This window comes from Strongylocentrotus purpuratus, unplaced genomic scaffold (assembly GCF_000002235.5).
Source record: "Strongylocentrotus purpuratus isolate Spur 01 unplaced genomic scaffold, Spur_5.0 spur5_scaffold_15, whole genome shotgun sequence".
NCBI classification, from domain to species: domain Eukaryota; kingdom Metazoa; phylum Echinodermata; class Echinoidea; order Camarodonta; family Strongylocentrotidae; genus Strongylocentrotus; species Strongylocentrotus purpuratus.
The window spans coordinates 36813122-36838969 of NW_022145600.1; the positions used below are offsets into that span (position 1 = coordinate 36813122).

The 25848-nt window shown below is 36.2% G+C and overlaps 1 protein-coding gene across 1 annotated transcript; it reads right to left on the minus strand.

Moving 5' to 3' along the window:
* Nucleotides 1-5663: 5663 nt before the first annotated feature.
* Nucleotides 5664-25578, minus strand: LOC373241 (KRP170). The gene is given in 26 exon segments (NM_214495.1): nucleotides 5664-5816; nucleotides 6797-6934; nucleotides 7691-7839; nucleotides 9150-9372; nucleotides 9993-10172; nucleotides 10526-10625; nucleotides 10909-10970; nucleotides 11427-11495; nucleotides 12177-12344; nucleotides 12776-12904; nucleotides 13773-13945; nucleotides 14441-14648; nucleotides 15394-15489; nucleotides 16795-16908; nucleotides 17135-17222; nucleotides 17929-18017; nucleotides 18698-18793; nucleotides 19506-19602; nucleotides 20230-20308; nucleotides 20706-20863; nucleotides 21360-21484; nucleotides 21858-22040; nucleotides 22431-22509; nucleotides 22973-23070; nucleotides 23475-23604; nucleotides 25517-25578. Coding segments are annotated over 26 exon segments (3246 nt in total).
* Between the last annotated feature and the right edge of the window lie 270 nt (nucleotides 25579-25848).

Here is a 25848-nt window from a genome sequence, read left to right on the forward strand (position 1 = left end):
CGCCAGTGCCTTAACCAATAGACCCCAGAGACGGGCCATTGGATACCAGATTCAGTTGACCGACAGATTTGTTAAATCTCGTAGAAAAAATATTTGTAGGTCTACATGTATATTATATATATATATACTCCTGCGGTGGTCGACGAAAAATAGACAATTGAAGAAGAAATAATGGAGAAAAAAAACTAAGGAGATACAAAATATACTAATTGTTGGCTTTAAACCTTTGTCAAATAATGACAAATATATGCAGTTCTTGAAGTTACCTAGGTGTTCCATGATTATACTTTCTATACAGTTTCATATGCTCCTTAATTTTTACTCAGAAAATTGTACTTTATTCTAGATTATTTTGGTTGCTTTCGTTACCAATTTTGTTAAAGTATAAACTTTATTGCTCAGGGCGTCCCTGAAAAAATGAGATTCAAGTTTATCGTTAAATCACTATTCTTGTTGTCATATGATATGAAGGAAAATGGGCTTTTCGGTGATGTAAACAATAGTGATGAAAATAATGTAGGATAATTGACTAATTTACGAATATTAGCTTGTGTTTCTATTTTTAGTGACACCCTGTATTGGGATGTTGGATTGCTTCGTTAAATTCTGATGCTGCTGATACAAAGCATGAAAATTCAGAATATTACTGTAACTATCATTTGTATTATCGTGCGCAACAAGAAATTTATAAAAGCAAGCGTAACAAAAAAAAAAATTAGGATAATTGATAATTTACGAATATTAGCTTGTGTTTCTATTTTCAGTGACACCCTGTATTGGGATGTTGGATTGCTTCGTTCAATTCTGATGCTGCTGATACAAAGCATGAAAAATCAGAACATTACTGTAACTATCATTTGTATTATCGTGCGCAACAAGAAATTTATAAAAGCAAGCTTAGTAATAAAGTAAATGGTGTAGTGGAAAGTTGGTAATCACATTGTTTTTATTAATCGTTTTAAATACTTATTTCATTTTCATATTTCCGTTGCGATTTAAAAACGTATACAAACTCTTTTCAAAGCTGTCAAAGCTAGCAAAAAATGAATTAACAAGAAAACCCCAAATTCACGAGATCGATAGCATAATCTAAAAACAATCACAACACAAGCTCTAAATTAAAATGGCGGATCACTACATTTTGTTATTCAGTTAATATTAAAGTATAGACACAGGATCTGGCATATATACATGACTGACTTTCATCACGTTTTTTGGACACGGAAAATAATTATAATAATAGGACCTTTATTGTAGAGGAGAGGAATACCAACACTTTCTGGGTGCTGATCATTTCAGCCCTGCATGCTACAAAAAGATAGTATTTTTGTTTAAGTATACCTATTCGTGGAAAATAGCTCCTTTGCAAAACTACCACCAAAGCCATGATAGCAATAAACTCCTAAGCAGGTACCCCGAGCAAGTCACTCAGGACAAGTACCCAAGGCCAAACTACCTCTAAGATTTATGCTCAAATAGGTTTCTATTAGGAATAATTGGATTTATGATTTTTTGGTTAGAACCAAATCAATCGTAAGTCCTCCAATCAATCGCAATTTTGCAGTCTCCTATCTCTTATGTACATAGTTACGATTGATATCAATCGCAAATAAGTTACGATTGATATCAACTCTTTGTAAGACGGGGCCCAAAAGTGGTAGTCTAAAAGAGTAAATGTCCCTTTTAGTTTCTTCTCCTTGAAGTTGTCCGAGATTTGAAAGTCTAGAGGATAAGTCCTGACACTCATTAAACTGGCATATCAGAGGATTTATACCACGCAGAACGCCCCAAAATGGACAGTTTTAAACTTTGAAGGCTTTTAAAATCATTGTATGACATAATGATAATAATAATAATAATAATAATAATAATAATAATAATAATAATAATAATATTTAATTTTTATACTATTACCCCGGTCATTGGATTCAGTGCTTGCCCGCACACACTGTGTGCACAATCTCCACTCCCTGGGGAGCATTCCAGCCGGGCGTTACTTGACGCTCACAAGCTGTTTGACTAACAATGACGGCCGCATCCTACCGGGTACCCATTTGACACCTGGGTGGAGAGTAGCAAGTGCAGGTTAATATCTTGCCAAAGGAAATTAGTGCCGTGTCGGGATTCGAACCCTCGACCTTCGCATCTCCAGTCAAACGCCTTAAACCACTCGACCACGACATGTGAACATGTGAACTAATATGTGACCTACAGGTGAAAACCTGCTCTTTACTCTCATAAAAATGTATATATGTGTACATATTTTTATCCAAGCTAAATGCTGTACAAACCTAGCACATTAATATAAGTGAGTGATAGGTGTGTCAAAAGCCACCCCGACAGAGGGTATTTATCAAGTTAAATTTATTTATCAAGTTTTAAATATTTAAATCAATAAACATAATATAATGCGTAATATGAAGCCACAGAGAGAGACAAAACATGGAAGACTGTTTATCATAACGGGAGTCCCCCTAGCTGCCAAGACCAAAAACGTCCTGTCAAGGTCCACCGAAGCCTGGACACACTCCACCAAACCACACGATCTGCACGAGTTCCATACTTAAATACCACATGATCAGACCATCACTAAACATTGCCTGTATTAAACCTAACATGCAACTACATGTAGATGTCAGTTAGAATTGATCAGAGGGCCTGAAAATCACCTAGAATGAGCTATTTTGTACACAAAAAGGCCTAAACTATGGTCTGAAAATAACTTGCCAGGGCCTGAATTCAGGCTATTGCCTGAAAATTGGCATCCCTGTATTAGAGATAAGTTTCTAATCCTACATACTGAATAACTGCAATAATTTATTAATGTCTTTGTATCACCCTTTTCCTACTAGCATTTAATTTTGAGTTTAAAAACTTTAAAAATGTATACCTATGCCTTTCAGACACACAATACATGTAAGGTACAGGAATTAAATTGGTAATTATAACATGTCAACAAAGAAATCCAAAAAAAAATCAATCAAACAATAAAAGTTAAGAACAACAACAGAAGGAAGAATAACATAAATAAAAACAAACATCCTAAACATGGTTTTACTCTTAGGAGTTGTTTCTGATTTTTCAAGGAAGATAGAAATTACATTTTTCTTTTGCATGAGGTGTCTGGACTGGCTAGGCTTTGCATTTTGGGAGTAATGATGAATACATTTATTTATATCATCAGATTTGGTCAAGGGACTAAAAAAGTAAAACAATATAATCAGCTTCAACCAGATATACCATACATGTCCCATGTAATCACAACTTAGTTGGATCGAACATATGATAATTAATAACAACGACTGAATAAAAAATACAAATCAGTTGATGGTTTAGTTTGTACAAGCTTTAATCAAAATAGGTCCACAACATCAATTCACCATAAATACAGTTCATCACATGATAAAACATGTACTAATAATCTTGTACATTTTTATACAATTCTATTTACAAGAATATGATAAGATAAAAGAGTAAATCAGCTACGTTACAGACTTATTTTTGAGAAAGACAGTCTGCCTGGAGCGAGAAGGGAATGGTATCTGTGTTAGGTTGAGAATATCATTGGAACAAAAAGGGTGTTTATAGCTCTTCATCAAAGTATATATGAGCAGGCACCCTTCTGGCTCCAGACGGATGTTGGACTTTATGCCCTTCTGGCTCTCAGCAGGTTATGTCTAGACAGATTACAAGTTGAATAAACTTCTTAAGATGTTTCATAGGTGAAATGAATTTGACTCAAATTGATTGCAAATTGTCTTAGTATGAGAGAAGTTTGGGTGGGTAAGGGGGGTTGGGCAGCAGCAACATGGGCAAATGGGTATTGCTGATCATGACTCTATGACAACTTGATCAGAGGCAAATTTATTAATACAGTAGATGTAAGGAAGTAGTACTGACTGCTGAGCTGAAATATACTTAGTTCTTCAACAGCAATTGGTAGGTAGATGGCTAGATAGATGCAACAAAGGATTTGTAAATTATTAGAAAAATAAATACACATACTTATTAATGATTATACAAGGTTGAGTATTTAGATAAGAAATATATGAGGCTATACTAATGAAGTTTACATGGCTTTTAACTTTTTAGGTGCATAAAATGGAGTGAAAATATCTTGTAGCAACATAATTATAGGAAATATACATTCAATTTACAATGGCATTTCCCAGTGTTGACTTCTGAGCAAGAATTATGAGAAGACAGACACTATTCATTATCATACATAACTTCAAATTGTATACTCATTTACTTTGCTCATTAGCTATTAAAAAAAGACTGTTACCCATCCGAAAACTCACTTCATTTGTGATAGTACTTCATGAGCTCATTTAGTTAGCATTCACATTTCCTTCAATTGAATTTTTCCTATCCAGAGTTTTTACTTTTAAAAAACAAAATACAAATAAAAAAATAAAAACCCAAAAAGAAAGAAATTTAAACGAAAAATGAATTCAGTCAAATCCGAATTAGTTTTTCTTTCTATTTCACAGCTACTATATATCATGGGAATACCCCCCCCCCCTTGGGCTAAATATAATCAATAGACAATTATTAAATAACCTTTCCTGAACACAAGTTCATCCCTATAACATGGTGTAACAGTGCAGTGAAGTGCAGACATGTCATCAAAACATGTATTTATAAAATGTCAACATTAGTACATTCAGATTAAAAAGTGTTGCATCACTATGATGAGATAATAAGTATTCCATATATACATAAATATTTTACAAGCTATTTTCATGCAATAATATTGTGTATTACGCTGTGTTTGCAAATAACTGATGGGAATAGACATCATTTTCTGATAAACCATTGATTTTCTGTCAGCGCTCGATGAGAAACCTTTTATCTGAATAAATTATTGATGTAAGTTATCCAATTCAAACAACATGCTTAGTTTCTATAAACATATATAAAATCTAAAAAGTGACAAAACTGCAACATGTTCCTATCATAAACACCATGGACCAAGCTTGTCATCTTGAATGGTTTATAAGTTTGCTCCAAGCATAAGCCTTATATAGGCGGCATTCTTTTAAATGACTGCAGTGAAATACTCATTATGAATTAGATGTTGTATTGATTTTCTTTTGAACTATTACATAATTAAGAGTACAAATTGCTCAAATGAATGACTCTTTTGCAAAAAGGCACTGGAAAATATATACATGAACTTGAAAAGAGTATGTCATCACTCACACTCATACATGAGTTGAGTTTCTGTTTGCAGTCATGAAAGTGTTTACAGCTGTATTTCCTATGACATTTATAGAAAAAGACATACAGCCTCTAAAAAGATTTCAGAGCTGTATGACATATGACACTTGAACTTTAGAATGATCAATTCATTTCTATACACTCCTGCAATTTGTAGAAAAGTTTCAACTTTCTTCAGATTTTAAGTCACACAGAAGCAAGATCTTTATCAATAGTGAATAATCTACACATGATCTACATATCTCCCAGGCTCAAAATCTAATCAATTTTGATCTTACATCCTCATGAAAATGTATCTCAGCCAAATTTGGGAATTCCTCTTCATCACCTTTCAAGTTATTTCTGTTCATAATATAAAATTCCTGATGCATAAACAGACAGATAACCTTATACGCTTTCGGTCCCAAGTAATCTGGCAGAGAAACACATGGCTAGCTTTCTTAATTGACAGAATTTGCCGAGCGGAGTGGCAATCGTGACTTGGTCTTGGGAGTGCGGTTCTTGCTGCGATCTCTTGGCAGCTTCTTGCCGCGGGCGGTGGTCACAGATTTGGGCATTACAAAGTTTTCCTTCGTGTCGTCTCCATCAATACTCTGTGGAGAGGAGAAAGAAAAAAAATTGAAAGATTAGCAAAATAACAAAAGGGCCTATTAAAAGGAAACCTAACTCATTTCTCATAACAGACCATTCCTTTCATTCATATGCAGATTGTGCACCTCTAGTTTTGAGGGTTTGCTCCATCTCAACTTGGCAAATGCTAGGCACAAATCCCCAGAATGTTCCTTTTTTCATTTGGCCAGTTTTTCAATCATCAAAACTCTTGTTAAATGACAGTGAGAAAGGTTTTGGACATAAAAGCCAAAGAATCATCATGTGTATTTGGGATGATATTTTGGTTAAAAGAGGGCATGTTTTCAATAAATTAAAAATACACTACGTGACCGAGAGGAGACTTCAGTAGCTTTCGAATAAGATAAAGTTGAGTTCTGGTCATGTGATTGCATTGTGAAAGAAAAGGTGTGGAATGAATCAGAAAAAGTTGATCATGTAGCATGTAAGTATTGGTGTGTACTGCAAGGTTCTGGAGTCATCAAAATCATAATAAATGTGGCCCAGTCTTGGTAAAGTAACAAGCACTGTACACAGAAAGATGTATATGGGACTACACAAATGGTGTCGGGGCTAGTATACCTTGATTTCCTTATTCTATGCTCATTACTCAGCCAGTATACATTTTCTACCAAAATTGTTTGGCAAATGACATTTATTTGTAATCTTGAACATTCAGTGTAAGTTTAATTTGATTCTGTGAGAATTCTTTTTTTTTTTTTTTTACCAGAACTCAACTTTATCTTTAAGTAGAAGCATTCTTCCGTGAAGCTTCATCAAAACTTAGATACATCATATCATACTATCAGTTATTACTACTTTCTCATCAATTTTAGTTCCTCTTTTCTCGTGCTTTTTCCATTATATTTGTCGTTTCATTGCATATTTTTGTGTAATATAATTATTCTTGTATTATATTTTGCGTGAGAAATAAAATAATCATTAACAAAAAAATGTCACCCACCTTAGAAGTAAGAGACTGTTGAGATTGTGATCTTGATAAGGTACTCTCATTGGCGTCTGTGCTGGTATCACCGAGGAAGCTTTCTGATTGGCCGATCTTCATCTCCTTCGTTGACTGGAGAGACATGTCTGATGGACTCTGTGATCAAAGACAATGTTTACAATACCGGGTAACTATCTAGGAAATATGTAAAGCGTATCAGATTTGAAATTAAAGTGAGAAAAAAAACTATACATGATCAAAGACAATGGTACGTGTCATATAATTAATTTGTAATAATATCATTTACCACACTGTACATACATACACGCTAGATTGTTTATTGTTAATTTGCGATTACTCGAGAAACTATACTTTATTATTTATATATTTGTTTTATTTATGTATTGTGAAACAAAATGTTCATGTATATGAATGAAGTTTACCGGTACTAATAAAATTCAATTCAATTCAATATCAGGTAACTATATAACTAGGAAATATGTAAAATGTATTAGATTTGAAATTAAGGGGGAAAAAACCTATGCATGAAAGCAAGATGTTGTATGTAGTGAAGAGGGCTAATTGAAATAATTATGCAATGAGAAAGATTGCAAAGCTTCAAGATCTAAACCTGGCATTTGCTTTCCTTGTCTCTAACTCATTTTTACAATATTATCTTAACTTTTGGGGGGTGGTACATGTATGAACAACAAAAGATTCTAAACATCACTCTGTTTGAAAAAAATAATTGAACAACACTGTTTTCATTAAAACTTGAAAAAACGTCCATTCAGTAATTTATTTTTTCACAAGACTTTAACAATGGAATTTATTAATACATTCAGGCATTATATACAAAATACTCCAAGAAGGCAACATTTCAATCACAACCTCTCGCTACAATATTCTCACCTCGCTTGCAATACTGTCATCAGGGAGAGGCATATCGGCTGCTTGATTCAGCTCGCATTCTTGACGGAACCTGTTGAGTATGATGCCATGGGGCTCTGTGCTGGTCAGGTCACGAGGATAGGAGAAGTGCTTGCGCTGAGGTGTAGTACCTGTATGTGCATAGTGATGAAATGACGTTCATGAATGCAACAACTTGGTGGAAAAATCAGTTCAAGAATTATTCACCAGCATTTTGCAAGATTCCCCCCATTTTTAACATTTTTTAAAGGTATACCTTTCATTCCAACATATAAAGTTTTAGATAAACAAAGCAAGAAGCAACCCCGAAAATAGAACCTGTGGTGCTTGTGAAATTCTAGTAACAGGAACAAGTCTATTACAAATTAGTCTTAGTAAGAATTGTTTCATAATAATAATAATATTAATAATAATTTGTTCTTATATAGCGCTTTTCAGGACCGCAGGCCCTCTCAAAGCGCTTTACAGATATACATTATTATAATAAGTACTGTATAGAAATAGAATATCTTTCCAAAACTGCCATATTATAAAACATCTGACTGATAACATGTGTGAGCATGTGAATTTTTTTTTTCTTTCCACTGTCCTTCTGTTAATAACCATGTTAGCTTATTTATGCCTTTCACTAATGCCTTGCAAGAATCATTCGAAAATTCAGCTTTGCTGTGAATGTATTTTTCTGCGGTTTTTAGGTCCTCGCTGAAAACTGATGGTGGTGGTATGTATGTAAGGGTATCCCCACCATCTGAGCATAGCGTACTGAGAGAGATAGATGTGACACATGTACACATGCACAGTCATACATGTAGGTTAAATCATGGAGTGCCGAATAATTCCCTTTCATGTACAATCTCAATGGGAGGAGACTATTTGGAGTTTCATGAAGTGACTTCCAGTACCATAATCATTTCTCTCAACCAGCTTTGCAGACCGGCCAACCTCTGGAGTTCAAAACCCTATGTTAACTGTAGTAATTTACTGACTACTCCGAAAATTGAATGTATTTTTCAAAAAATTGAAATTACCATAGTATTCTATACACTTCACTTGACATTCATGCAAATTTTCGCGGCGATCGGTGAAATAGCCCAGTTAAAATAAGGTTAACTGACAAAAATTGTATTCTAAAAAAAAAAACACACAGATCAATGCCTCTTACAATTCTTACATACAGGAAGATTTTTTTAATGGATCATTGGTTGAATATGCATAGTTTCGTCATGACTGGTGTGTCCGATGAACCAATGAACATCCCCAAATTGCGGATATGAGATGCTTGTAGGATACCTTACAGGAGGAATGGGCATTTCGCCATTGAAAATAGCACACACACACACACACACAAAATACTGCCGTATTTACTTCTAAAAATCGTACTGGTTGGCAGCTCTGGCTTTGACCAGCAATAATAGCGACATCGCCATGGTAACAAACCAACCTGTTGGGACATCCTCCTTCAAGTCCCGTGTCAGGAATCCCTCCACTCTCTTCAGTCCACTCTCCACCGTTTCCTCCATCTCTGCCGTCCAGCTGGTCATGTCCTCTGACCGAGCCTTGCTATCCTCCGTCCAATCAGTGACCGTGGTGGTCATCTCGGTCAGTTGTTTGTCCACGGTGCTGCTTAGTGTCTCATCGGATGCCTCATGCTCAATGGTCATTGCCTATTTTCAATGGGAAAAAAACAATCTTATGATTGTGTGATCTGATGCAATAATGGTCATTGCCTATTTTCAATGGGAAAAAATATCTTATGCTTGTGTGATCTGATGCAATAATGGTCATTGCCTATTTTCAATGAAAAATAAAAAACAATCTTTTGATTGTGTGATCTGTTGCAATATATGTGCAACCACGAAGATGCAAACATCATATTTTTAGTGGAACAACAGTGAACATGCAAATATATTTTCTCTATGTTTCAAAATAAAGTGTTGACAATAATCTTAGGGAGATTTGTACCATAGCAGCCGAATATCTTGCCTTTCAATTAGCCACTTTTTGATTTTTAGGGATGTTATTGTCACACTAGAGGAAAGACAACACGCCTACATTGAATACTTGAGTAGATTAAGATCAAGACTCAATTACAGCTGCTCATTAAACCAATGAAGAAGTTGTCATGTTTCACGAAAGACAATCAGCTATCATCTTAAAAAATCCTTGTCCTTGAAATTAGAAAGAAGAAACAAACTTTAAACCTTGTAAAATTAAAATACATATAGATATCATTTCATGATATCAAATGAATTGGCAAGAAATACAAAAAATCAAATAGGCTAACCTCTTTGTCAGCTTTCTGCTTGGTGACATGCTGCGAGATCTCTTCCATGTGACCTTTGACATTTTCACAGACTTGCTCCATGTGCTGCGTCTGTCTTTCTATCTGTGTGTTTGTGTGTGTGTTCACCGATTCCTCCATGGAGGTGTTGTGCTGCCTGATGTCTTCAACTTGAGCAACAGTCTGTAAAAAGATTGGTTAAAACAGAAAATTGCTTCAATGTAAAGAACTATCTAAATGCAGTGAATTAAAATGCACTAAAAATAATGCTGCAAACACTCTTAATTTTTATTTTTTCAGATTCAAATTTACAGTAGCAGAATGTGCATGAATAGTACATGTATGTAAGAAGCTTCAAATGTAGAGAATTATCCAAGTGAATGAAACAGTGAATTAAACTGTTACAAAAGGATGCTGTAAATTCTCTTGAATTTCATTTCTCAGATGCTCAACCATGAATCATTTCCCTTTATAATCATGTTCATTGATATTTTTAAGACAGTAATGATTTCTCCGATGAGTTGCTTCATACCAACCTTTTCGTGATGACTGTCAGCACTTGAAATGAGACGCTCACTTGATTCTCTGTGTGCATTCCTAAAGGATTCACAGGACTCTTGTACAGAAGTTTCTTGACTGGAGATAGATAAACAATCAAATAAACCATGAGAGCATACAGGAGAACAACTGGATTCAGACAAAATGTTGGGTTAGGAAAGAAAAGTACCGGTAGAACCAAAAATCCAAAATACAGGAAGAGAGCAGACGAAGGAGAAGAAGAAAAAGGCATAAAAACTCTTTTACTACATATAGAAACAATGGACTTTCAGAATATTTATTAGTTATAATGCTGTGTGATGGTGTGCCTGCTTATTCTTTTCAAAAGAATGCATATTAATGGTACTATGATCTTGCTTACCGTAGTATGCTGGTCTTTACACTTTCTGTATCGGTGGATGCTTCTTCCAATTGTTCTTGGAGCTGAATGAAACAGAAAAACCGCAAGCAGAGAAAATAGATTTTTCAAACTTTTCTATGATTCAATATAAGATACATGTTCAAGCAGGACAAACAACAAACCGTGATTTTGCAAGATATTTCTGTAGTAAATAAAATGATGGAAGGTTCTTATCATTTGGGTTGGCCAACCTACATGTAGATCATATTCAACTTTGGTGGTCATTTACAGTGATTTGCATCAAGTTCACATAGAACACAATAGTTCACATAGAACAATAATACCATTGAGATTTTTCTGGGGGTGTCACCTGGGCAACAAGAGTAGGACTATAAGATCGCCCAGCAGGGTTTGGAGGCGATCGCTAGCACCAGAGCAACTGCTTATTTTGAGCACTGGAAAGTATTATATAACCTCCAAGCAACATTGCCAGCATGATTTGAAGAAATTAGGCGATGACAATTTTGTTGTATATTTACCTTGGTGGTCTCTGAAGCAAAGCTTTCCTCCCTCTGAGCAAACAGGCCTTGTATAGACTTCATCATGTCCTGGAGGAAACAATGTACAGAAATTAAAAATCACACTGGACAGGCATGTTACGATGTCGTTGCCAGAAGATGATTTTCACAATCCACGCTCCAAAACCCTGGACCCTTACCCTAACAATAAATCAACCCCAAACTCAATCACAACCCTAAACTTCAATCTTTGATGAAACAAAGCCTCAAGCACATGTGGGATCAACTAGAAGATATTGCAGGAGCCCCCATGGAGCACAAAGCCTTAATCATCACCAATGTATTTTTAAATGAACATTAAATGGAGCTCTTTTATTGTACTGATGTATGGTAAAAGATGGTAACATGGCCTCAAAAACATGTATTCAAGTCACCTTAAAAATGATCAATTAAAAATGATATTTTTAGTAAATCTGAGTATAAAAACAAATCTGCAAGCTCTTCACTTCTGACATCACACTACATTACAGGTTTGCGGATGGGATATATTTATACCAGGATTACTTTTGACTTGATGATTTGAAAAATGTTCTTCATCTTTGACAGAGTTTTTTTTCTCTAACACTTTCACTCACTAAGCTCCTCTAATTGTACAGCCTTTCATGAAGACAAATGAGAAGCAATGGGTCATAAATTCCCTTTAAAACAAACAAACAAAGAAACAAAGAACAACAAAATTGCAGCTAAAAGTGACTGCTCAGTATAGCTTACTTGATTGCGGTGTCTCTCCTGATCCTTGAGCATGTCCAGTTGACCAGAAAGATCCGATATCTTACTCCTCTGATGGTCAGAGAACTTTTCAACTGTCGTTGTCATGACGTTGACTTGGTCAAGCTGTTTCTCAATGCATGCTTGTACAGTCTCAGATTGGCTATTGATCTATAATGAGATAAGGTGCATGAAAGGAGGATGAAACCATCAAATTTTCTACACATATGCACACTGGTCTAAGTGAACACAACAAAGAGTAGAAAGAGAGAGAGAGAGGAGCGGGGGAGGAGAGGGAAGAAGACTGATAGAAAGCAGGAAGAGAAAAGGGAGGAAAGGGAGGTACACATTCAGAGACAAAAAGAGAGAGGGGAAGGAAGAAGGGAAGAAAACTGAGTGAGAGAGAAAGAGAGAACGCACGCAAATAGGACTTCCTGCGAAATGCACATAGACTAGATTCTGCATGGTAATTGTAATATTCATATCTTGAGCATTAATCAATAATAAGATGCAATTAAAAAATCATTAGATTGCAAGCTGTACTGTCATTTCAGAAGATAAAACGATGAAGAAAAGTCGAAACATTTTCCAGATGATTTTACCTGTGTCTTGATGTCTGTGCGACATTCATTGAGTGACTCGGTCAAAGATGACAGCTTCTCTGCAAGCATGTTCATGGCAGTCAGGAAACGGTTGCTATGGAAATCATTCATACTATCAATTACATCCTCCTGGAAAGAGAGAAAGAGAGAGAGAGAGAGAGAGAGAGGGTGAGAGAGAAAGAGAGAGAGAAGGAGAGAGAGAGAGAGAGAGAGAGAGGGTGAGAGAGAAAGAGAGAGAAAGAGAGAGAGAGAGGGTGAGAGAGAAAGAGAGAGAAAGAGAGAAAGAGAGAGTGAGAGATAGAGAGAGAGAGAGAGAGAGAGAGAGAGAAAGAGAGAGTTGAATCAGTATGGTAAGAACTTTGATCACTCCCAATATGAAAACTGAAGAAGTCATGAAATAGTCATGATGCATGCATTCTTTAGCGATTAGCAACTAAAGATTGAACGTTGCATTCAGAAATCAGATAGGTAGGACGGTAGGAGGAAAAATGCAAATAAGAACAAACTCTGAAAACTTTGATCCTGGCTGTTTAAGGAATAAACACTGGAAAATGTATATACCCTGAAACAACTTTGAAACTATAGTTTCAGTTACCCATTGCATGTGAAGATTTTTGAAGCTCTCACCATTAAAAGGTACTGTCAAACTGCCCAAGGGAAGCAAAAAAGTGGTCTTTGTAGACAGGTTCCTTAGTACATGTTTCAATGACAAACCATTATCAAGGGAAACCAAAATGTGGTCTCTGTAGACAGGCAGTCACTAAAGCAAGTTTGACTGTATCATTGAAAAAACTTTTACAGTTCTAGCTTATTTCTACCAAAGATAAAGGGGTAAGGATTTCAGTTGCAATTGTGTTTTAGGTAAGATGTAGGGTTAGTTTTGCTTACAGTGTTGGTCTGTTGGATCTAGGGCTGAACTTGAGATTTTGGTTGGTGTTGTACTTTGAGCATTGGGTAATATATCGTAAAGGTCAACAAAATAAGATTAAATTCTTACCTTGAATTTTGAATGCTCAGCACAGGCATCATTGGACCATTTCTCCCACTCCTCTCTCTTTCTCTGACTCTCTTCCATCATGCCCGCAGAATGACCTTTGACCGAGGTGACCATATCTGATAGGGAAGCTCGTAGGTCACCGGCTTCTTTGGTTCGTTTGCTGATCATGAACTCTGTTTGAAGAAATGCAACATTGCTTGATAAGTGAAATTCTCATGTGAAGTGTTAAAGGAAATCCACTCTTGCATCAAGTTGGTTTAAACAATTAAATCATAGAAATGACAGAAGCAAGAAAGCTTTAGGAATATCTTATAAAGGAGAAGAAAGCTTTGAATTTCTAAATTTTTAAATGATCAAATGCAAATTGGCAACACTGTCCCATACTTTTGAAGCACCTCCCTGTATATAAGCAGCTTTTAACAAAACAAATAAATTTTCACAGTGGACTTTCCCTTCAAGCAACATGTACTATGCAACCAGTAATATATAGAGAAATGTTATGATACCTCAAACAGCCAGGCAGCCTAAGGATAATAATTACCCAGAAAAATTCAGATTTCATCATGTGGTTGATCACACAAGTATTGTTTCATCCTTTTTACTCTAATCACACAGCCAAATGAAGACAACAGGAAATTTGAAGTATGATAACAAGGTTTAGAACCTACCGAATTGCTGCTGCATTGAAGTGCATTTTCCCTGCTGCTCTTCCCTCAGCCTGGAGAGGGAGCTCTTGATGTCTGAGGTATAGCTGTGGAAGCTCTCTGCAAACACCTCCTGCGCTGACTTGTTGTGTGCTTCCACCGTCCTCTTCCTATCCAGCTTGGCGTGGAGCCCTCCTACGTCAGTCACACTGCTATCCGCAGTAGAGAGCAGCTGATAAAGAACAACAATAAATCTTCATTACAGAGGACAGTTATCCCTCATGTATATGAAGAACACATGTACAACACAATTGAATGCTCTTACTATAGCAAAGATTGAATAAATGCAAAAGAAAAATCACATGTTCAAATTCTTTTAGCGCTCCTAAATATTTGATGTTATTATTATTATTATTATTATGTAGGTTTTGACACATATTATACCTATTGATACACAGATCTGCATGCAAGTTGGAAAATCAAGTTACAAGAAATATGAATTTGTCAGCAAAGATACAAATGACAATGTCCTGGGTACTAAAATTAAATTATTGCCTGATAATATGTGATAATGGTCTTCTGGCTCCAAACGGAAGTTACAGTCATCTTTAATATCTCCATGAACTTGCAATTAAAACACAAAGGGTGGTATTCTCATAAGTTAAGCCGGGACTAAGTCCAGACTAAACAAGAATTTTAGTTCACACTTCTATGGAATGCTAGGTTTCATCTTCCTCCTTCAATATTCATGACAAAGATAATATACCAAAGACTTTGTTGAAATTCAGTTCATACTTATATTATCTTTTTCTTCCCATTTCATTGCCAAATTAATTTTTTTGACACTTTTCATTGAAGGATTAAAATAATCTGTACAGGGAAAATGAGTTGGCAACAGGCACTCCATAAAGGTGTGGACTAACTTAGTACGCGCTACCGGAATACCATCCAAAGAGACAACGTGAGATGTTGTGTACCTGTGTGGCTTCTGACATGAGTTGTGTCTCTGTTTTGACATGCTCTGACACTAGATGGCACTGTTCATCACGATCCTGTGTTGTCACCCTCAAATCCTTCAGGAAACAGAAGAATAGAAACAAAAGATATCTCATTGGTAAAATCCTTATACTTAATCAGGTTGAGAGGATACCTTGTTATGAATAATGGAAGTCCATTCCAACATGATCAAAATCAAATTAATATTTATTTTCTTCCGTTCAATTTGACAACATATTCGACATCTGTTCAAACAATACAATTTATACCTAGGAACATGAATACAGTCAAACCTGTCTATAGCGACCGCCCAAGGGAAACACAAAAAGTGGACTTTGTAGACAGGTGGTCTTTGTAGACAGGTTCCTTAAGTACATGTTTCAATGAGTAACCATTTTCAAAGGAAACAAAAAATGTGGTCCTTGTAGACAGGTGGTCACTAAAGCAGGTTTGACTGTATAATTTAAGAACTTGTATTACAAGAAAGGCGATGCGAATCCCAGTAAGCATAGCTTGTCATGGGTACGCCCAAATGCACAAATACATAATAATATAAGAAAGGAAGAAAGAAAGGAAGAAAGAAAGGCGAGGAGAAGAGGGTAGAGAGCTTGGAGAAAGAGAAAAGAAGAGGACTGCAACATAGTAGCAATGGAGTGTATGGCATGCATAAACAACATAAAGGCAAAACATTGCTGAAGGGTATAATGTGGAAATATTTGACTGCATTTTATAGGATATTCTACTGTTCAACTTCTACAACTTGAAGGCACAAGCAGGAAGCGGAAATACTCTGTGGGATGCCGAACGTCTAATACACAGCTCTATCGAATCTCTTGGTTTTGATAAGGAAGCGGTAACAGCGATGCCTCTTGTGAATGTCCACCGTCTATCCCATAAGCAACGTCCAGGAAGTGAACCTACCCGCCAGACCCCAGAACCGATCATCGTAACGTCCAAGTTTGATCGTGACGCAATACTGCAGGCCTTCAACAACAGCCACCGTACCCCAGGAACCGTCCGGAATTTCCAATCCGTACCGATCTACCACCGCATCTGAAGACACAGCGCTACGATTTGGAGAAGACTGCATACATACTTCGTCATCAAGGCGGTAAATCAACACAAATTTGTCTAGTTGGTACACAACTTCGACTTGAAACGCATGTGAAGGGGGCAAAATTGGCACCATGGAACAAGTACGAATGACATTGACATTTGGTGAGATATTTGAACTAATACCCTCTGTTTCTGATAACACCGTTATGTATTTCGCTGATTTATTAGATTAATTCAAAGCCGGTTTTTGGTTGGTATGCAAATGTACTACAAGAACAAAAGATTATCTTTTATGACATAAGAAAGAAGGGTTTCTTATAATATACCTTTTCTGTTACGTGAAGGGTTTCAGTGGTCTCTTCAAGATTCTTGGTGGTTACCTCCAGTTCTTCCGTTCTCTCTTCCAGTTCTTTCTGAGTGAACTCAAACAGCTCTGTTACCTGCAAGGTTTAAAAGATTTTAGAATGATTAGATGATAAATCAGCTGGTTATAAAGAAAGTGTTGTAAATGAAAAAAGAGGTAAACTTTCACATTCACCACACTACACAATAATCATTTTGTCTCAAACATTCTTACATCCTGTTTCAAGCACTGATATATCTAAGAACTATTTTTGCAAATTTTTGTTTTCACTTCAAAATATTGATTTGTTACATTCTTTTTACCTTCTGCATCTGTGTAGTGAGATCCTCTATGTTCTCTTCCATCTCTTTGATCTGCGCTCTCTGACAGGCGATAGAAACCTCCATATTCCTACACAAATGATACAATATTAAAAAGATGCTGATTAACTTATGCTAAGGATTATATTTCATCAATGAACCATTTCACTCTGGGACTGACATGTTAAAGGCATAAGATGGGTGGAGTGATAACCTTGATTTGACGTTTGTTACAGATATTGACACTTAAATTCACTGGAAATAATATACTGCAAGAGTGTCATAGTCTAGCAGTCTAATCAATTGAAAGGTTGTATGTTCGTCATGGCATTTATGTCTTTAAACAAGGCATTTTATCTACATTGCTCCGATCCACCTAGACGGGTAGGATGCACAAATCAATGAGAATGGATTAGGATGTGCTTGCCCATGAAAAGGGTGACTTGCTGGAATGCTGCCCCAGGGAGTGGAGAGCATGCAGAATTGTAATAGAATCCAGTCACTGGGCTAACAATACTGTAAGCGCTTTGGTTGGTTACAATGTATCCAGTAAACTGCTTTGTACAACAGTTATCATTATATTATTATGATAGAATCCATAGAAACATATATGAAACAATAGGAGACCTCACACATAATTACATGCAACCAGTTGTATTTAAGTATCCCTTGCATAACCTTTAAAGCAATACATTGAATATTTACTAGAAGAAAATTCAACATCTATTCTACACAGAAAAGAGAGGAAATAAATCAAATCTAACTAATCAAAATGCCAAAAGTTGTTTAACACTGACTTGTAATGCTCCTCAGATAGGTAGATGCCATTCTTTTCTCTTGTAGCAAACAGATCTTTTCTTAGCTTCTCAATCTCCTCAGTGTACTCCTACATTGAGAAAATGTTTATCAATACTACTGACATATTGATGACAAACATTAACATTACTGATAATGATTGTATAAAACATCTATAACAGTAATACTGCTACTGATTATTATCAAAATGAACATTACTATTGGGAGAGTCCCGTGGTATTTTGTCATTGAATGATTTGTACCGTACGTTACCAAGTATTAAGGAGTTACATGTATATAGGCATCAATTTACATCATGTACCAATTTACTTCATATTTGGTCTGCTATGAGCTCTAGCAAGGCTATGAACATAATACATATATGCATATTCCATGAGAAGATGTCACACAATAGTAAATATGTATGGTTAAGTCACATTCAGATAATGAACAGACTTGATGGCCCGAATTCACAAAGCAAGGTTTGAGCTCAGACCAAGGTTTGACCTCAAACCTCCTTTTGTTTCGCCAAACCTCCTTTTGTTATTTACAAACCTTCGGGCCGTCAAGTTTATTACCTGGCTCATTGAAAATTAAGTGCAGCATACCACTAATGCACAAGCAAAACATGAATTATTTGGTTTCTGGAACAGCTAGGTCAATAATATGAATTTAAAGTCGAGAAATATAAACTATAGCACAGTCATGGAGTCTGCCGTTGGCTTTTAAATGACATCATAATTATAAGCATCCAGGTCAGTCTATGCCTACCTTGAGAAGAGCCTTCTTGGTAAGCTTCTGGTTGATCTCTGGTCTGTTTGTGATGTGCTTGGCCCTGTGTGCGTAATCCAATGTACTCAGTGTCTCCTGCATGTATAAACACAAACACAACGACAGATGAAATAAAACTTTAGATGATTTGAAATGCTCTGTGTGCCATTATAAGTTAGAAAGTCATCTTTATGTGAAATAAAGTAAAACAAATCCAAATTTGATTTAAACAAATTTAATTGTAAGTAATGAGAAGGTTCAAATTCATAACAGTTGATATGTAAACTTAAAAACTTACTTATTCACTGACTATAACTTTTTATGGTAAACCGTTTTTGAGTTTGCAATTTCAGTGTATTACCACTGCATACGTAACATGGTTTCATGGGTAAACCGTTTAGAAATAAAGAAATGAATAATGTAAACAAATGACATGGGGGAATGTTGTGGCAGTAAACAACAAATAATAATTAGTAGAAATAATAAATAAACGAAGCCGCCACGAAACAATGGTCTCTCAGCAGAGCAGAAATCTATGACTGAGTGATAAGATTCAAGTCAAACAGTCAAACCTGCTTTGGTGACCACCTGTCTACAAAGACCACTTTTTTTGTTTCCCTTGAAAATGGTTTCTCATTGAAACATGTACTAAAGGAACCTGTCTACAAAGACTATCACTTTATTCTGCCTCTTTATATCTTTTGCATATACTCAAGTTCGAATAGGGCGTCAGAAATGCTTACTGTAACAAATAAGAGTTTATTGGTGAGGGGGGGGGGGGGGGGGGGGGGGAGGGGGGTTTACAAACCTCGACATTGATGGAAGCTGGTGAGACGGTGGCTATGATGGAGGTCTTGGTCCGACCTCCAAGTGAGTCCTGGAGAAGACGAGTTAGCTTACTCTCTCTGAAATGGAAGAGTAAGGTAAAAAAAAGAAAGGAGAAATACAAATGAATCATACAGTATAGACCAAGAGCCATTCAAGTAATTTTTTCTTCTTCTTTGAACTAATGAGGTGGGAAGGACAATGTAGAATATATTTTATTGATTTATTCCATCAATTATTATCTAGTCATTAATAAATCTTTTTCTAATTTTATTTTTCATTTTTTATTTTATTTCATTTTTGTTTTGATGCTCATCTGACTGACCAAGGTGGACTACCCTCTCAACTGATGAAATTCTCACTGCAGATAGAAGTAGTGGCAATATGCACAATACAAGTTGACTTTAGGCCTTTAAAAAAAAAAAGGTTGGAATGCCCTTTGCGACCGACCCAAAAATCTTGAAATATACGGTCGGCTTTAGAAAAAATATATATACTTTTTTTTTAGGGAAAAAAAAATGTATTAATGCATTCACAACTGAGAAATATCAGCCCAAAGAGGGAGTAAAAAATAATTTAATTTTTTTTTTTTAAAGAAGATTTCTGACCGACCCATGTTTTGGCACCTAAAGGGCAATACAACATCTTTTTTCGTTAGGCCTTATCATAATCGTCAAAATATCTTGAGTGACTATGATCATACTGACCTGTATGGCACATGAGGGGCATGCTCAACCAGTGCTGTAATGACTCGTCCCAGTGTTAACAAGCTTTGATTGATGTTACCTACGAAGAAAACCACAAGATACAACTATTGAATAATAATAATGATAATACATTTATAGAGCACAGAAACTATCCAACATTAAGTATATATTCTACTACGCTACAAGAGCTCCTAATATGCTTAGATCTATAGTTAATTGAAAAGATGTGTTTTCAGTTTTTATTTAAAGATAGGGATCTCCTGACTTAACATTGTAACATCCTCATAGAAACACATCATTTCTGACTTCAATTTTTGACTCACCAACTAAACACAATTGTAACCATAAGTCGATAACCATAACAATTCAGAGATGAAATAAAGGCCATGAGCAAATGCCATGTGCTTGATGACAAAAACATTGACTATTCAACAAAATAATGGCAAGATATTTGAAATTGTGGTCTAATTACATACCGGCCTCTCTTGCCCGTTTATCGACTGCCCCTGAGCGTCCAATGTTCTCACTCCCGGCCAGATCCACCAAGTTGAGTTTGCCTGTCTTTAACAGTTCATCTCCCTCAATAGAATTCTCTTTGATGTGAATGGTCACTGAGAAGACCGAGTGAGAACGACTAAAAGATTGATGAAAAAAAACAACAGATGTTTACATGAGTTGCACTTACAAGAATATCTACAAATGCGATTCTCACCGAATAAATGGAAGCTTTCACTAGCACTGTTCATATCTGCAAATACTGGCATGTATCACCTTGCTATAATGGTTGCCGACATATAATGTGCATTTGTTGACCTTCAGGGTAGATACTACACTTCACTTCACTAGCTATAAATGTTAAGGCTATTTTGCGGATACCGTTTACATCTGCCAAAAGTCATATCAATTTTACCATAAAATCTGAGGCTTCCACGAATTGTAAATGCATCAGCCATCTTAACAGCAAGAAAGTTTGTGAATGGCAAGGTGGCAGGTTAAAAAACTTTGCAGCATCCAACTGTTGTGAATTTTAACCACTTGATTGCGATATTAGTGAACGTTTGATTCATGTAAGTTTCTGGTTATAAGTTGGTCAACATTTCTTTTCAATCTGACTCTAGTCTCATACTAACCTGGAGTGTGCATTCATGAGGGTTGCAGCTGTCTTTCTCTTAGCCGCGCCCTTCTCAAGAATGGCGTAAACCTCGTTCTTGTTGTGTACCGTCACCTCTTCAAGCCCTTGAATCACAACAGAGCCCTGGACATAAGCATTTCAAGTTAAATGTGTCATCAAATGAGTGTTAAAGGTGTAATCAAGTGAGCATTAAAGGTGTCATCAAATGAGTGTTATTAAAGGTAAAATCGAGTATAGGTCATGTGATAACGCCGTGATAAAAACTGTCTGGAAGCAGTCAGGAATTAGGTTGATTGTGAAGTACATGTGCATAAGAATTAGCATATGCTGTGATGTTTTCAAATCACAAAAATTATTAGAAATCGACACAATTTCACTATTAAACACTCACATGTCCTGCACATAAAAATTACATTTATTACTGTAACAAGATGTTTCCTGTGATAATTAATTGTTGTATGACCCCGTCCATGACCTCTAACCTTTGTCTTCTTACCTTCCTGGCAGAATCCTCAAAGATTCTGAGCCTTTGGGTGTCCTCCTGAGAGGAGAGCAGATCAAAGAGCTCCTCATTGTACAGCTCAAGATAGGAGACTCTCACAGAGAACTCAATATCGGTGCCAATCATCTTCTCAAAGATCTGGTGCATGGCCCTAGGGATGATGCCAGCCAGTGGGTCCTACAATGTGAGAGATTGAAACACATTATTTGTCCTTTGTCTATTTTCTCAAATGGAAAACTGGTAGTTATTGGTGCATCATAATGGATAATTCTATAGCTAGAAATGGGTGCACTTTAAAGAAAATAATTTGATGCATATTATATGCTAGCAGTCTGAGAAAATACTGAGATATTGATACCGGTACTTCATTTTTAATAGTAATAATTTATTATTGAATGCGTAACATGTCATTATAATTGATGAGAAATGAGATAATAACGCCATAGATCACTGATTAAAGTGCACATTTAAATACAAAATTGAAATAGAAAGAAAAAAAAAGTAGGAAAATTAGTACGGTACAGCATCAAGAAATATTATGATGATAAAAAATGTTGTAGTCGTTACCTGTTCCCAAGACAAATCTGGGTCGGGTGTTCTTTCTCCTTCCATGGTAAAAGTCTTGCCTGTTCCAGTTTGACCATAGCTAAAAAAGAAATAAAAATTGATAAATGATTCATATTTTTATCTTTCAAGCGACAGAAGGGTGTTGCCATTAACTCTATGAAAATGTGCATGAGTTCATGCTTTTCTGGCTCCAAACTGAGGATTTATTGGAAAATTATTGGAGAAACAATATCTGACAACAAAGTGACAAGTTGAAGTTTGGTTAGCATTTCAGCATGGAGAAATTCTCATCCGTTTTCTGTTTAATGAAGATTCAACACATACCACATTTATTTATGTTTGGATCAAGAAGGGAGCTAATTGTGTGTAAAATGCTGAAGAGTTGATGCCCTTCTGGCTCCAAACAGATAATACAAACAAACTATACATGGCATGTATTAGAATACAAACACCCTACAACAAAATCAGTCATCAGTCTTGGAGATCGGAAATGATACATGGAAAATTGGAAATATTACAAGGAATGAATACTTCAGACTTACGCAAACACTGTGCAGTTATATCCCATGAGGACCTCATCGAGAATCGGTGCAACTACCGACTTGTACACTTCGATTTGAGGAGACTTGGGACCAAAAACCTGAAATGAAGCAATAACAATTATATTCAACTACTCCACCAAAATTACATGTCAGTGGAAAAAGAGATGGAAGCCATGAAAGCTCTAAAGAAACTCATGTACCCCCCCCCCCCCCAACAAAAAAAAATAATATTATAACAATTATAATGAATAAATGAAAAATAAAATAAATACATATTGGTGAAATGGAATCTCATATTTTATAAAGCAAATCCAGCTTTAAATAAAACCGCAATTTTTTTTATTTTCCACAGGTACATGAATTTATACTTTCTGTAAGTAGAAGTGACACATGTATCACCAAATTTTTATTACATACTTAATTGCAAACATTCAGAAAAATAAACAAAAGTTTAATGAGTGTAAAAGTTATTGGTTTTAGAAATACATTTTGTGATTCCTACCTTGTCAAAGCTAAATATTTTTGATGAAGCCTTTTCAGCAACTTCTGTGCTGACGCAAATCTCTTTCTTAGAAGGCTTCACATCCAGCACTGAGTAGGAATTTTGCTTTTTCTCGATGGAATTGACAGGTCTGTAATTGGAAAAACAAAACATTTATGGTGTCATGAAAGGATTTTTTTTCCAGGCGAGAAGGGAAATGGTCTACTCAAAGGTCAGTTAGAGGTAGTCAAGCGTAGGATGCATTACTGGATAAATTTGTATTTAAGACACACAGGCTAAAGTATGGGGTTTTTGTCATTGCATGCTTTCGGGCTGGCTATTGAATATATAGAAATAGCAATATCTTGCATACCTGTCCTGATAGGTTGGGATGTTAAGGACCCGGACAAGGAAAAGGTAAAGGGAAGTTGCTTTGGAATAATGGGCAGAAAACCCTTCAAGTCAGTGCTACGGTGCAGACGTTAGGCACGAGGTAGATTTTAATTTTATTTAGTAGGGCAACAGAAACATTTTCTTCTGAGAGATCTCCATGTCGGGGCGAGATGCGAGCCCAAGCTGCCATGAAAGTATGCATGTGAGGTAACTACCGCACATGCGTACTTTTTCTTCGCCATGTTGAATCGACGATACAACATGGATGAATCGTTGGGGTAGGATGAAAAATCACCCCCTTTTTCCCCATCGAAGACTTCTTAAAATTATAATTTCAAGTGGCCTGCGAGATGCCCAGAGGAGTCGAGCAACTAAGTAAAAATTGTAATTACTCCCTTTGCATATTTTGAGATAATGTCGCCCAATCCGCTGTTTAAATTGCTTTCCTGTGTGCCCTCTGAAACTCTGACGCCTTGGCGTCAGCGTCGGAGCTTCCTAAAGTTAGTCTAGACCTACAGGTACGTATTGACTTTGCCATTTAACTTAAGTTGAGCTTAAGTTATGTAGACCCTCTCTCACTTATTAAATTTGAAGCCACTCGAGCTGTCGAGCAGATCGGCCAATGAGAGTGTGTAAACTCATTGTAAATGCGCAAAGTTCTTTGTGACCAGTTTAATTCAGCTTCCAGATCCAGCCCCCATTGAATCATTGTGCGTGCAAAGAAAGGGGGTTACTAATACTAACATGAAGGGGTGACCAAAATTCGCGGACATTTTAGAACATATTACAAAATGTGATATTCGATCTATGATTTCTCATATTTTACACAAATTTATTTATTTCAATTATATCTATTACCAAATGGACGACAAATTTGTTCAACTAGAAAATGTTACCGATCTAAAAATTTGATGTCCGATCGTGCGTGCGCGATGCATAAAAAAGTCTTAAAAACGAGACCTCACTTCAAGAACAGGGGTTTAGAATACATGTAGATCTACAGCTGATTTTTACAAAAATGCGATCCATCAAAAAATAAGGTAGATTAATAATTTGCAAGGCAAGATATCATACAATCAGTCGGTACCACTTATTACTTACAATTGGTCTCAAAATGATGATTTCCAGACCCGGCCCGGCCTTATCGGTAAGTTGATAATTTTTCGGAAGGAATGCAAAAGACTGCAAAATTTGCTGATCTTTTGTCAATATTTTCACAATTTCACACCCAATTTTAAAGAAAATTTCATTTCTGGGTAATTTTACGTTTCCATTGGCATTGATGATAGACCATCAGATTTGTGAAATCTTACCAATTTTCTCGAGAAAGCGAACTTAGCTTTTAAAGCCTTTGGTCACGCGCGAACTTTGGTCACACCAGCATGACCAGGCATTAGCTGTGTGGGGAAGATTGTAAAATTACAGTTTTTACTATTTAAAGAAATTCCCAATGGCCATGCCTTTATGCAAGCTGTGGCCTGTGCACTGCCAGACGATTATTTCTATTCTAGTCAACACACCCGAAGTCGACACGATGCACCGGGCCGGAGCGGCGCCGCCGTAGAAACCCGGGACTTGAATGGTAAAACGCTCACAATCTCATTCACTCGCACAGTCGCTGTCGCACTACCAACAAAATATGGGAATTAATCAAAATAATAGATATTTACCTGCATCTAACGACAACCTGTATGTTCTTCTCCTGTGGAGGTTTCAATACACCCTTCACCATTGTGAATCTTTTAGCTTAAACTGAAGTTTTAGACTTAGAGCAGGAAATATGTTGTAGTAAAATGTGGATCTGCCGTCAATCTTCGCTTGTTTATGCCGCCTATGTACTTTGCATTGAATTGAAACGGGCGCTTTAAATCAAACTGACCAATCACGCACGAGCACTCGCTAATAACTAGTCATGGATTCAATCGTTGTGTTATACTTATTCATTTATAATCAAGAGCATTATTCAAAGTAAACTCAAAACCAAAGAGATTTATACATGCAG